This window comes from Phalaenopsis equestris, unplaced genomic scaffold (assembly GCF_001263595.1).
Source record: "Phalaenopsis equestris unplaced genomic scaffold, ASM126359v1 Scaffold000202, whole genome shotgun sequence".
NCBI classification, from domain to species: domain Eukaryota; kingdom Viridiplantae; phylum Streptophyta; class Magnoliopsida; order Asparagales; family Orchidaceae; genus Phalaenopsis; species Phalaenopsis equestris.
This window is the reverse complement of record NW_018164644.1, coordinates 3,256,138-3,269,644: the sequence shown is the minus strand read 5'-3', so window position 1 is coordinate 3,269,644 and position 13,507 is coordinate 3,256,138. Positions and strand designations below refer to the sequence as shown.

The 13,507-nt window shown below is 34.1% G+C and overlaps 1 protein-coding gene across 1 annotated transcript in view; it reads left to right on the top strand.

The window, feature by feature from the left end:
- Positions 1-4,176: 4,176 nt before the first annotated feature.
- LOC110022756 (probable transcription factor At5g61620) overlaps positions 4,177-13,507 on the top strand; it is a 13,603-nt gene continuing 4,272 nt past the window's right edge. Inside the window, exon 1 of the mRNA XM_020721848.1 lies at positions 4,177-4,510. Within this exon, the coding sequence (XP_020577507.1) occupies positions 4,246-4,510 (265 nt within the window). The 5' untranslated portion in view covers positions 4,177-4,245. The remainder of the gene's footprint in view (positions 4,511-13,507) is intronic.

The following is a 13,507-nucleotide window of genomic DNA, read 5'->3' as shown; positions in this document are numbered from 1 at the left end:
TTTGTTTTTCAGCTATTTAGTGAAGAATCAGGGAGATGTATATCACGTTATATCAATGATCAGGATCTTCGAGCAACGACACTTTATACTCTTCTAAATTGCGATGAAGTTCAACCCTTCATTTTCTTAGGTGAAAATATTATGATGGCTAACCCATGATTTTCGTCGTGGTAGCAGTTCATTCTTAGATTCGTTGTACTCAGTTAAAGATAATATCACAAACCAGGAGATAAAAAATAATTTTCCTAGATGGTTCACAACACATGTAAGTGTTTATCAGAACTATTAAACATATAAGATAATTGTTATTAGTTATCTTTAACAAAATATGATTATTTATGAATTACTAGATTCATGAACATAATAATGAAGTGGCGGATCAGAGCTTGCTAGATCTTGCCTGGAAATCCATGTGCATCATCAAAATTTGGCAAATTTATGATGTGAATGACTACAAGTTCATATGAGGTAATGGTAAAAAAGGAAAGACTTATAATTCTGGCTTTTATGTTAAAGCAATTAATAACTCAGGCTATGAGATAAATTATTATGGAATTCTCAAAGTTGTTGAACTATCTTATACAGGCTCTATTGGTGGGAGTGTATTTCTATTCAACCGTGGCCGATTTGATCCTATTCCTAAGCGTGAAACAAGGGTTATCCAACCGTATAATATCATAGAAGTTAAAAGCATAGGAGATATAGTAAATTTGATTCATTCAATTTAGTAAGACAAGTACGTCAGATATTTTATCTTTCATACCCCCATAAAATAAGAGACAAAGTAGAGTGGGCAGTAGTCATAGCCGGTAAACAGACAGAGGCTATTGATATTCAGAATTCCATTGAACCAGCTCATTAGAAATTAGAAATGATAGATTCATAAATTCCACTTGACACTATCAATGGAGGGGTAAATTTAGTTGATGTTGATTACGAACACAAATAAATTGATATCGACGGAGGGAGGCTGTCGACGGAAAGAAAATGGGCAGGTTCTAAAGTTTGGGGCTATGGGCACTAACATGTGATGCCTGGCCAACCACTAGCACATTCGATGCATCCATTTCCACTTCGCATGAGGAGATGCGTCATCAGGTTGTTGCTGAAGTTGCTGCCCAGGTAGCCGCCCTGAGATTGGAGACGAGGGCAGAGATCGAAGTGGTGTCGTGTTTGGAACTACAGAAAGGGAAGGAGCTAGTGCAGGATGAGGGTGGGGGTAATAATTATGAGGAGAGGACAGTGCATGATGAGGAGGATAAGTATGGGTTATTTTTTATTCAGTTGTGTATTGAATAATTTATTGTTAGCGAACATTATTTTTATTGTACAGTTGTACGTTTCATTTATTTTAATTTAATTATTTTTCTTTTATTTATGTATATGATTTATGTGTTAATTAGTTTTGTTAATATGTTGTGTTGCGTTTTAATTGATCTGTTGCGATTGTAAGTGTGTAGAATGTATCGTTCAAAAAGGGCTTTATATATTTTTTTCTGATGGTATATGTTTTCGACGGTATTACGACGGTTTATCGAACAAGCGACGGTTTTCCGACAGTCTATTGAACGGGTGACGTCTAGGCTAAGTGCTGCATTTTTTGCTACAAACAGAGCAGTTGGTAAATTCCCACAGTTAACCGACATTTTTCCGACCGAACTGCAACACTTTTCCAACGAATATTTTCGTCGATTATATAACTGACGATCAAGCTACGGTTAAATATGACATGTTTTTGAATCTATAGCGATGACTATGGTGCATTGGTTAACCGTCGATTAATCTAGACCGTGGTTAAATCCACCGATAAATTTAATTACCGACAAACGTTTTTGTTACGTCGACTCTGTCGTAGCTAAATCGTCGGTAAATACATCACATATGATTTATCATTTATTATCGATGATATTTGACCGTGCTTAAAAAATTAAATTCCTGTAGTGTAACATGTTACATTTGTGGGTCAATCCAAACTATTGATATGTAAATTGTTTATAACAATAATAATACAAGTTTCCACATGTCTATTATATATATATTTAATATATCCATTTTTCAAACCTAGAAGTTTGCTAACCATGAGGCACAATTATGCCTATACTGAGGTCAAATAGGGAGGGAATAATTTTGAATTTTATGCCTCAAAATTGCGTTACCCCACACGAAAATAAATTACCAAATATAAATTGTTTTCTCAAAAAATAATAAGAATATAGTGATATTGATTTCATAATTAAAAATAGTTATATTTATTTTGTACTAATTTTCTAAATATCATAATACAGTTTATTTAATTAGTAAAAAATCATATCATTATATTTGGTATAATTATGTTAAATAAGTCTAAAAATATTAAATTTGTGAGGAATCTACATACATAACATTCCATTCCTACTTATTTACACATTTAACACCTGAATTTTACTTTTTAAACTTATACAACCTAAATCTTTAGTACCATATAAAAATACAATTATTTAAATTTTAAAAAATGAAATATATATTTACATTTATATATAAGGTGACATATATTGTATACATAAAAGTGAAAATTTAAGGGCATTAGCTATGTAAATACATAAGAATTAAATACATGTAAATCTTTCTAAATTTATTTTGAAATTTGATGATTGCTAGAAATTCTAGAGTAGATTAGCATATTATCGTTGTAGAGTTATACGAAAATTCAACACACTCTGAGAAGAGAAAACAATTAATAATGACGCTAGAAGTTTTTACGTGGAAAATCCGAAAAGAAGAAAATCACGGGGCTTGACCCTGCTGAAGAATTTCACTATGAAAAGATGATTATAATTGAAACCACTTGTCTCACAACGTGGGAAAAAGTTACTAGGTTACCGAAGTCACAACGTCAACGTACTGATAAGTTGTTTCTAGGAATGGGCAGCAATTGATAGCGATTGACGACGTCCGGTTGACGGTGGTTCACGGTTGTTGGTGGTGATTGACGGCGGTCGACATCGGTCAATTGTTGTTGGCGGTGATCGACGATGATCATTAGTGGTCGATGATGATCGACAAAATTTGACGACGGTCAGCGATGGTCGACAAAGGTCATTGGTGGTCGACGACGGTCGCCAGCGGTGGTGCTGGACTTCAGTTTTTTTTCAAAGCTTATGCTCTTCCTCAGATCTCAAACTCTTATCCCCTTCATGAGAGCGGTTAGATACTATTTTTAGTGTTCTGGGTGCAATTAATACAGAAATATGAATCACTATGACCTTACGACATAAAGAACTTCCTTCGATCAGACAACATTTGATGGAGATTTGCGCGCATTAACAATGTCAGAATTGAGCAATCTTGTGCTTACTGGATTCGTCTTGTTGAGACACTCGATTCTACTATAGACTTGATAGATTTGACATTCGTTTGACCTTTTAAATATATCCAAAAAAACTTCCAATGGCAGTTTAATGCATGATCTAAGCTTGATTTGACTCCGATTAGATTAATTTTGATTTGATTGGATCCGTCCCGTTGAACTTCTAAGTCTGACTATAAGTTTATTGAATTCAGAGCTCTGGATAATTTTTTATCGAATTTTGAATATTCTCTGCCCAAAAAGTTGCCTCCAGATCTGTGTTATGACATGAGATTCATGACAAATGATAAAGATTCATTGGAGTCCTATCGAGATTAAAACAAAAAAGATTTTACTAAATTTAAATCTAGTATGATAAAATTTATATGTGAATAATGTAAAATTATTTTTTTAATAAAATAAAAGTCGTGTTTTCAAAAGGCAAATAATTAGTGTATGTTTTACTAAATGTGAACCAGCATGATATTTTTAGATGATACACAAAATTTGATTAATGGCCTGTTTTAGAGATAAGCCTATTTTTGGTTCCCCTATTTTATTATTTTGTACCTTTAAGTACTTTATATAGAAATTCTTTATAATTTTTATTTTTTCAAATTGTCATCTGAAAAAGCAGCTTGCTTAAACTGGCAGGAAAATGTTGTGAATGTTCTCACCGGTCGGTGCGCATATTCGAGTCATCCGCTCCCACTCGCCTAATTTATGTCCTGACAACGGTAGGGCACGTTCGGTAGTTTCACGGAAATCCATGGGTAATTCTCTTTTAAGGCTTTGGATATAAAATTATAAATACAAGACCGGTAGTACAATGAAACCACCTTATAGTCTGCCTCTCTCTATCTTGCACTGTCCGAGGGAGAAGCTGAGGGAGAGGGAGAGGGAGAGGGAGCTAGGGCGCCATGGATGGGAGGATGGGAGGGGAGAAGGGATTGAAGCTGTTCGGGGTAAGGATCGTCGATGAGGATAGGGAGTGGAGACAGGAAGGAGGTGGAGGCGGGGAGGACGATCCGGTGAAGCAGAGCATGTTGAAGAGCGTGAGCATGGTCGATCTGGGTACGTGCGTGGTGAGGGTGGCCGGAGAGCGAAGAGCCGGCGATCATGAGTACTTGTCCGACGGAGGGTTGGAACAGGCTTCGAGGAGGGGAGTACAAGAAAGAAAGCGAGGTGATCGAATGAATCCAACCCCTGTTGTCTGTTATAATTTGTTTTGTTTTTGTTTGTTTAATATATTAATATATGTTTAAAAGATATTTACGCGCAGCTGTTATATTAGGAACAATAACTCCTCGTTTTTTTCTCCGATTTCCCTATTTGGTTTCTTGTATGTTGTTCGAATTGGATTGTGCAGAAATCTCTAGGTTTTTCTATAGGAGTTTTATGGATGAGATAGTTCGTTAAGGGACTCGAGAATATCTGGATAAAATTAATTTAAAATTTGTGATTGATTTGTTTTTTGGATGTATGGGGATGCGCTATCACTTATTAGAATAAAGTGTTGTTTTTTAATGCAGTTTTTTTTCTTTTTCGGAGACTACTAGGTTGGTCGTTGTTTCTTATTCTAAGGAGTTGTTTGCATGTGGTTCTTGATTAATCTATGGTATATTTCTTGCTTTGATTCATCCAAGATTGAAATCAACCAACCAGATTTGAGCTGGGATAGTGATGCACAATGGGAATTATAGTTGGGGGAAAATTGAATGGCTTGCCTTTCAATTTGAGAAATCGGGCCGGGGAAGGAAAGGGAAAACTTGTGAATATAAAAGGAGTTTAATGGCTTGGTCTGACTTATGAAGAAGTTTGGATAAGAGGGAGAATCATAATAGAGATTATTAAATGGTGTCAGGATGATGTTAATTAATGGTGGAAAGGTGGTGAAGAACTTTGGGAAACTACTAGCCAGGGAAGAAGATTAGGGTTAGAAGAAGAGCAAGCATAACACAATTACATGGAAGTTATCTTTGCATGGAAGGGAGGGTTTGGAGGATGGCTCTATTGATGGTCAGAAAGAGAAAATATTTAATAATTGTAACAGTTAAATGTTGAAATAAGGAAAGGCACAATAGATGCAATTTTCAGTCAAATAAAGCATGGATCGGCCACCAAGCCTCCCAACAAGAGAATTCTTTCTCCAAATTTAATGACAAGCCAATGTGTCATTTTCATTTTAATTCCAGAAGTTTTAATATGTTTTTCAATCAAAATGAGCAATTAAAATTTGAAATAGTTTTAAAAGGTTGGATGGCGGTTTTATGAAGGTGTGCTTGTGGAGGGGATGTGCCTCTTCACTTCTAAGGTGGTGGAGAGGTTTGGGCAACCTCTTTCTTCCAATCATTCATAACAGCTAATAATCACTTTTTTTGAAATTTCAAATCACATCAAAGTTTCAATTACAGTTTACTTGATATCCTGCATTGATTTCCATAAACTTAAGAAATATAAACTATTCTCTGAAGAGTCAAACCCCTAATTTGCTGTTTACAAGATCTGATGTTATTGTACATAAGTCGTCCCTTATCATCCATGTTTTCTCAATATGTGGTTAATTTTACCATGACCTGGTTAGAAACTTTTGTGTAACATCATAATATGTAGGCAATTTATCGATAATGATATTTTTCACATAAAAAAAATGTTGGCACTTGCAAGTAATGATCATGATATTTTAATAAGAGATTATCTGGATGTTGATTAACTCCTTTATAAGATTAGATATCTTTTATACTGAAAATAGGCAATTAAACATATTAAATAGCAATTAAAGAAAATAAGCATCAAGTCTAAATTATTTATAATTTTAACAGATCCACATCTTCATGCTTAAATCCATGCATTTAGTAGACGTGTATCTCTCAAAATAAAGGCAAATCAAAACATTATCACCTTCATTATATTTCTGTGTAGTTATGTTTTGATTTATTTTATCAGCATATTTAGTGTTATTTTCTTCCAATTGTTACCTTACATCTTCTGCTGGAAGGACTTTAAAATCTCTTATAAATGAAAATGTTGAATATGGAAAATTCATAAAAAAAAAATGCTAATTGTTTCAATAGTTCTTCTAGGTTGTAGTCAAAACTTATTTCAAGTGATGTTTTCTTTATAGTTTTGGAGCATTTTTATTAAAAAACAAATTCTAAAGTTGAAAGATACAACTTTTAGTTACTCGGCTTTTTCTCAAAAAACATCGAGGTAAATTTTCTAAGGTTCCATTGACCACCTCAATCAGCTCATCAATTGAGAGTAACAAAAAGATAAAATTTTATGTTCATCCATATTAACTTTCATAACATTTTACAAGGATAAGAATTGAATTTCATATCCTTATTATCAAAATATGGAGGGCAATTCATTTAATTTAATATACTTTTTAATGAATAGACATAATTTGTTTTAGAGCAAGATAAAAAATGTACTATTTTATAGAATATTTTGACAACTATCAATATTTTGTTTTGGATTGTAGGGGTTTTAGGTAGACTGGAAACAAAATTCATAGAATTATCCTCCTAAGGACTATAAGGTATAGACATTGTAGAATGCTTTTGAGATTTTTGCAAGTTATTTTGTTTACCTACAACTATAGCATTCTGTCATTACTCTTTCAACATTTCTCCTTGGTGAGTGAAATTTAATAGTCTTAACCATTCCAAGATGTCATGTTACCATCCTTGATCTTGACACAAAAATAAGAAATTCTTTCGTTGAAGGTTTAGAAATACATAGATTGATATTTACCTTTATATGGATAACAAAACATAGGAAACTCACCAGAATTAAAGACTTTCTTACACTCATGATAGGTTTGATGGAAATTAGGGAAAAATTTATAATCTTTCATAAGTTTATCAAATTCAAAAATCTATAGTCCCAAGAAGTATTAAGAAGTAATTACCAATAGTACCTTAGAAAAACTATAAGATGATTTATTTCCTATATCGGGTTCATGTTTTCACACGGAAAAAAAAAATCCTATAAATTTAACACGCATACATGGTTATGATTTAGTTTCTATTTTGTAATTATAAACTTTAGAAAAATATGATAAATTTTAGTTTGTCTATGATAGCATAAAATTCTCTATCATAAGGAATATATATTTGTCAGGCATTGTTCAAGTGCTCTTTAAAGAAGAGAACTACATGGTTTTTTTGACTAAATATACCTTTTATGGTGACACAAAAAATATTATATGTTGCCCCAATTGCTTCAGATAAGTTATGAACTTAATACATTAGAGTCAGAAACCTAATAGCTGGAGGGAAAATTATAACAAATTTTACATTTACCCTTTTGAGCAATTTTATTTAAAAAAAATTGTCTTTGTTTAGGTTGTCTATGATGGGTTTTACTAGATGGCTAAGTTCGATTATAATAATTAAGATATGAATACTTCCCAACATTAGTTATGTACTAGGCGCTGACCAATCAATTTTTGACTTTATCCAAGAAAGGTAACATTCAATCCACAACATGAGACTAAAAATTCAAAGAGATTAACTTATATTGCATGAAGACATCTCTTTGTATTAACAATTTATTTGGATTCCCTAAGTTTATTGAAGACAAAGTTTAAGTGATGTAAATGTATCGTTAATATTGCTGAAAGGTTTTTTTGTTAAAGCATTTTAAAATAATATTCACGTCGCTTATGAATGTGTTAGGTGTGTTTGATAAACTATAATGCGTCATTAATCATTTATAAAGTTCACATGGGATTTTGGAGGTTGTATTCCATTCATTTACATGCCCTATAATCAATTTTGGAAAAATAAGCTGCACCACATACTGGATCAAGCATGTCATCTAATCTAGGTATAATATACCTATAATAAATGAAAATTTTGTTGATAGCCTTGTTTTCATCACATATTCTTCAAAAAATATTTTCTTAGGAATGAACTACTAAACATTTTTTTTTTCAGCATGCTATGTTGAATGCATCATGGTAAGCTTGATAATTAAGAGCTAGGAATAAAATAAATTGTTTGTTAAATGTTATTCATAGGTGGTAGCTCATTAGATAAATTATCAGGTGAAATCACTAAGTTTAAATAATATATTTGTGATCAAAAGAAGTATGTGTATCTTAACTTGTATATGCATATCTTCTATCACATGGAGCAAGTGAAGAGAAGTTAAATAAAAAAAATAATTTTTTAAATTACCAAGATTTTTTCGCTGTGCTTTAATATTTTATTCAATTATTGGTGGAAAAACTCATCAATACTAAACTACTCATCAACCTCCTTAACTGTATTGGCTCCAATCATTATCAATAGTAATTTTGCATTTTTCTGGTGATTAGAACTTAATTGAATATTAGTGGTAGGCTTATGAGGTAAAGTTGATGTAGACTTTTCTACTGATTTTAATGAAGATAGCATAATGATTTTGTCCTTAACCTTAAATATATACATATTTTCTTTCTAGAATGGACTTCATTTTTATTGAAAAACAAAGTTCTACCTAATTGATGTGTGATATATCTCCATTGGAAGGACATCACATCAAACTTTATCTTCCTACCTTCCCATCTTAATAGATACCACTTACCAGCATTTACTTGTGATAGATAGAGAGCAAATGGTTTATCCAATTAACATGAAAGGGCTTAGTCGGGATTGGGTTAAACATTTGGATTTTCCTTTGTAAGTGTGTAGAAAGATATGAAATGCAAAATGTTTTCTCTATTTATCACCAATCTGCACTTGTTGTCATTATAAACAGCATACATGCTAATTTTTCTTTTTTCCATTTTTTAATTTTATGTTTAGTTACCATAAAAAACCCCATAACGCCTTAAAGCAGATAATAAATTCTCATACTTCTCAACGATTAATGTGAAATAAAAAGTTGTGGATCTTCTAATTCTATTTCTTTTCTAATATCCATTATAAGAATAATGGCAAGCTTAATTGCTCTTTCTTAATCAATATCATTGCCACGGATCCTAGCTACCAAATTCTAAAAAATTCAGCCTGTTAGCTTTTCCTGTTAGCTTTTAGTTCAACACTTATCCAATCAATTTCTCTCTCCCCTTTTGATGTGCTTTTAAGGAAATATATGGCCAATGCTATGGAAAAAAATAAGAATTTATAACAGAGTGTAAAATTGAATTCACACCATCAAATCGAAGGTAAGTGTAAAGTCTGTGAAGATGTGGAAGTTTATCCATGGTATTGTCCTCTTGATCCTTCCAGCTTTTCGAAGTTCTCATATCAGTTGCTGCACATTGATATGTTACTAGACATATAGAATGGCCTACTTTTCAATTGTAAAATTTAAGGAAATGAAAATTAAACCAAGAAGGTTAGTGGCTTGAGGGGATGAACAGAATAGTTTGGGAGAGGCAAATATAAATGAGTTTTTTTATATTTTATTTTATTATTATTTTTTTTTTGTGGCTGCTAAGTGATGGAATGGAAAGTCGAATATGAGATATGTGGAGAGTGGGAAATGAATGGAAGGTTAGTGAAAAGCTGTAAAGATGGTAATTGTGGGAAGGTGGTTTGGAAGAGCAAAATGAGCAATGTGGACAATCCTTTGCATGAAAGTGAGCGGATTTGGAAGATGGTTCTAGGGGTTTAAAGAAAGAAATAAAAATTAATAAATATAACACTTCAACGATGAAATGCGGAAATAAATGCAATACATGTGATCCTCACCTAATGAACAAGGATCCTCTGGAACTCCCTACAACTTGATTCTTTCTTCAATTTTGATGACAAGCAATAACTACTTTTCATTTTAATTTAATAAATATGTGTCTATTATGGTAAAAATGAGTATTTACTATTTAAACTAATCAAAAGGAGAGAGAGAAATTGATTGATTATAATTTGATGAAGTAATACTTGTAGAGGGAAGACGCCTTTCCATCTTGCCTTTCCATCTTAACATGTTAGAGAAGTTTGATCGGCCTCGTGCGTTGAAAGAAAATCTTGTTTCAATCATACAGACCTTTTAATTTATATCTTTAGCCTCAATTTTTAAAAATTTAAATTAAATTTAAAATTAAAAATTAAACTTATAATATTATAACTTATAAATACTATTTTGGAATTTGTTTTGGGATGCTTTAATTTCAATGTTCTTCACTTTAATGTTGCACTAAATTGATTACTTCAACGAAGAAACTTTTCTAGTACAATGGACTGTCCTTGCTATAATTTGTGCCATGTTAACTTTAAATTTTCATACGATTCAAAAAGTTTTTTTTGGTTAGGCACAAATTTTGAAATTTATGTATATACACAAAAAACTACTTGAATCAAATTTGAGGTCATTTGAATTTTATTTTTAGCAAATTTATACACAAGTGTGTGTTGTGATGAGGTGAATTCACAATATCAAAATCAGTTGAAGTTAAATCTAAGTAAGCTTAAATCAAACATTCAAAAGTATGATTTTTATTCTTTCAAGATAAATTAAAGGGATAGGCTTCTTTCAAAATTAATTATATTCTTATAGTCAAAACGATTTTGTCCATGTGACGAACTTCATGAGTCTAAGATTACACAATTCCAGGTTCATTACATCATCAAGATGTCAAAAAAATCACAACTCAATTATAATAATTAATTTCTTTTATTTTTTTGGCTTTTAATATTGTTTAGAGTGTTTAGGATTTTAAAATAATGTTCAAAATATTGCCTTAAGAAAATCTATAAATAGGACTTATTCTTATTAATTTTGGAGAGTTTTTAGTGAAAAGAATCTCAAAACTTAGATAAATGTAGAGATTTGGTGCCCATTTGGGGCAGTTTATTGGGGTGCGGTGGCGGTATGCGGACGCCGCCTTCGTGTTTGGAAAACACGTTCGCTCCGGATTAATTCCACCGCGTCGAATGCACTTAAGAGTTTTTGTTAATTTTTCGTTAATAGGGGCAAATCGGGATTGGGGCCACGTCCTGCGTTGGATTCGCGCGTTAGGGTGAAGATTTCCTCCCGTGCCCTTCTCTGCTCTCCCTCGCCCTAGACATCGTCCTGAACTCCTTCGTCGTTTACCTTCTTCCGCGGCTTCTATGCTCTCCCTCGCCCTCGCCGTCGTCCCGAGCTCCTTCATCGTTTTACTTCTTCCTCGGACCCTTTCATCCCAAGCCGAAGTCAAGGTCCTTCGTCCTCGACACCTTGCATCGAGGTCCTTTGTTCGCATTCATCAACAGGGAGGGAACTACAAATCTTCGGCTGACGCTAGGTAAATTCACCGAACGCTTTCTTCTCGCATCGTTGCTTTTTCTTCTTCGAAATCCTAGATTACAAATGTCTTCTTCCTCGCCGTTTTAGTGTTTGTTGAGGTTAACTTTGTTGAGTATTTATTATGGTTATTGCTCATCCCTGATGTTTTGAATGATGGCCAATATTTTCTGCTTTTTTTTTGTAAGGCATTTTTCCAAATTCTTGAGAAGGAAATGAGAATTATGGACTGTTTGGTTGCAAGCAAAAAGAACATCTTTAATTCCTATAGGTTCTTAGGTTCTTAAGCCAAGTTTTTTTTCTATTTTAGCTTCAATGCAGGATTTGGATAATCCATCATCAAAGGCAACTTTCTTGTAGTCATTCAGAGATCCACTCAACCAACTTTCTTAAATAATTCTCAAGCAGAGGAGATATAACACCTTTGACAACCCATTTGTTTAAGGGCAACCATGGTTTCCATGAGCAAAGTTGAAGTGAACTTGTTGATCGATTTATGTTGTTAGCCAAAATTGAAGTTTAGGTGTTAGATTTGCAAATCTTGGACAATATTTGTTAAACACTCTTTTAAACATCGACTATTTAATAAAAGTTCGTATGCATTTCCTTTTGTTTTTTTTAAATTTCTGGATCTGACAATTGGTTCCTTTTTTTTGGGTTTCTATTTCTGTGCTATCTATTTTTTTCATATGCACTCTATGTTATTTTTTTGAACTGATCTGCAATGATTTGCGGGTTCTGTTTTATCTATTTCTGTATTCATACAGTTCTGTTGCAAACAACTTAACCAAACATGGGCAGAATGATCGTTTATCTAACAACAACTGTCAGTAAGCTGTTCTGAATAAGCTGCCCCAAACAACGTGACAGCTTATTCTGGTAATCTGCAGATTATCAGAATAATCTGGTGTTATTTTGACCCCCAATTAATGAACTAAAGTAAAAGGGCACTTTTGTAATCACCTACCACATCTCACCTACCGTTCACCTACCTCCCACCTACCGCCCACCTACCTCCCACCAACCACTCTCTTGCTTCTATAAATAGAGAGGGTATGAGGCTTAGGAGAGCAAGGGAAGAGATCTTAAGGGTGTGAGGCTTAGGAGAGGAAAGGGAGAAGAGATCTTAAGCTACCACAAAGGAGGAGAGAATAACTATAGAGTTAGAGGAGGAGAGCATCTTGAGGCCTTGTATCAAGGTGTCGCTTGAGAGGGAGGCCATAGAAGGAAGATGAGGGCTCATCTCTATGTATAAGTTATGTATTCTCCATTTCTTTTGCCTTAGTGAAATATTTGATTGATTCCCTCCCGTGGACGTAGATCCAGTTGGATCGAACCACGTAAACGATCTGTGTTTGCTTGTGTTCTTTTTCGTCTCATTTCTATGCCAGGAAGTACATATCATGAACAGAGGAGCAAGCGGATCGTGTCGCAGGTAGCCCAATCGCGACAGATTCGGTGAGCAGTGAAAGCTTTGATCGACTGGATTCAAACCGCAGGTTGTGCGGTTGGGCAAGAAGGAGGAACAGTCATCGAGCGAGGGTCGAAAATTTGCGACAAGACTGCCAGCAGAGGATTTCGGTCTTGCGAGCAGCTCGGCCAGAGGGAAGAGGTGGAGATTGCGCAGAGAAGGGTTCGGGGAGTTCCCTGTTCGAGAGTTTGCGAAGAAGGAGGACCTGAGCAGTTTGGCGAGACGCAACGACTCTAGAGAGGCAGTTATTCTCGTGTGAGAGGCAGAGGAGGAATTCTTGATTTGTTCCGTTGGACGCAGAGGAGTGCCTGTGGGAAGGAGGCGCGAGAACAGAACATGAAGTTTTCTCCGGTGAACAGGTGTGATCACTGTCAGAAGGGATCGGAGCTTTCCGTTCGGTTGACGAAGGCAGTGGAGTTCACGGGGAGAAGGTAAGAAATTTGGTGAGAATTTCTTGGATAGCAAGGCGTTAAAAGTTCTTGGAAGGGCAGCAG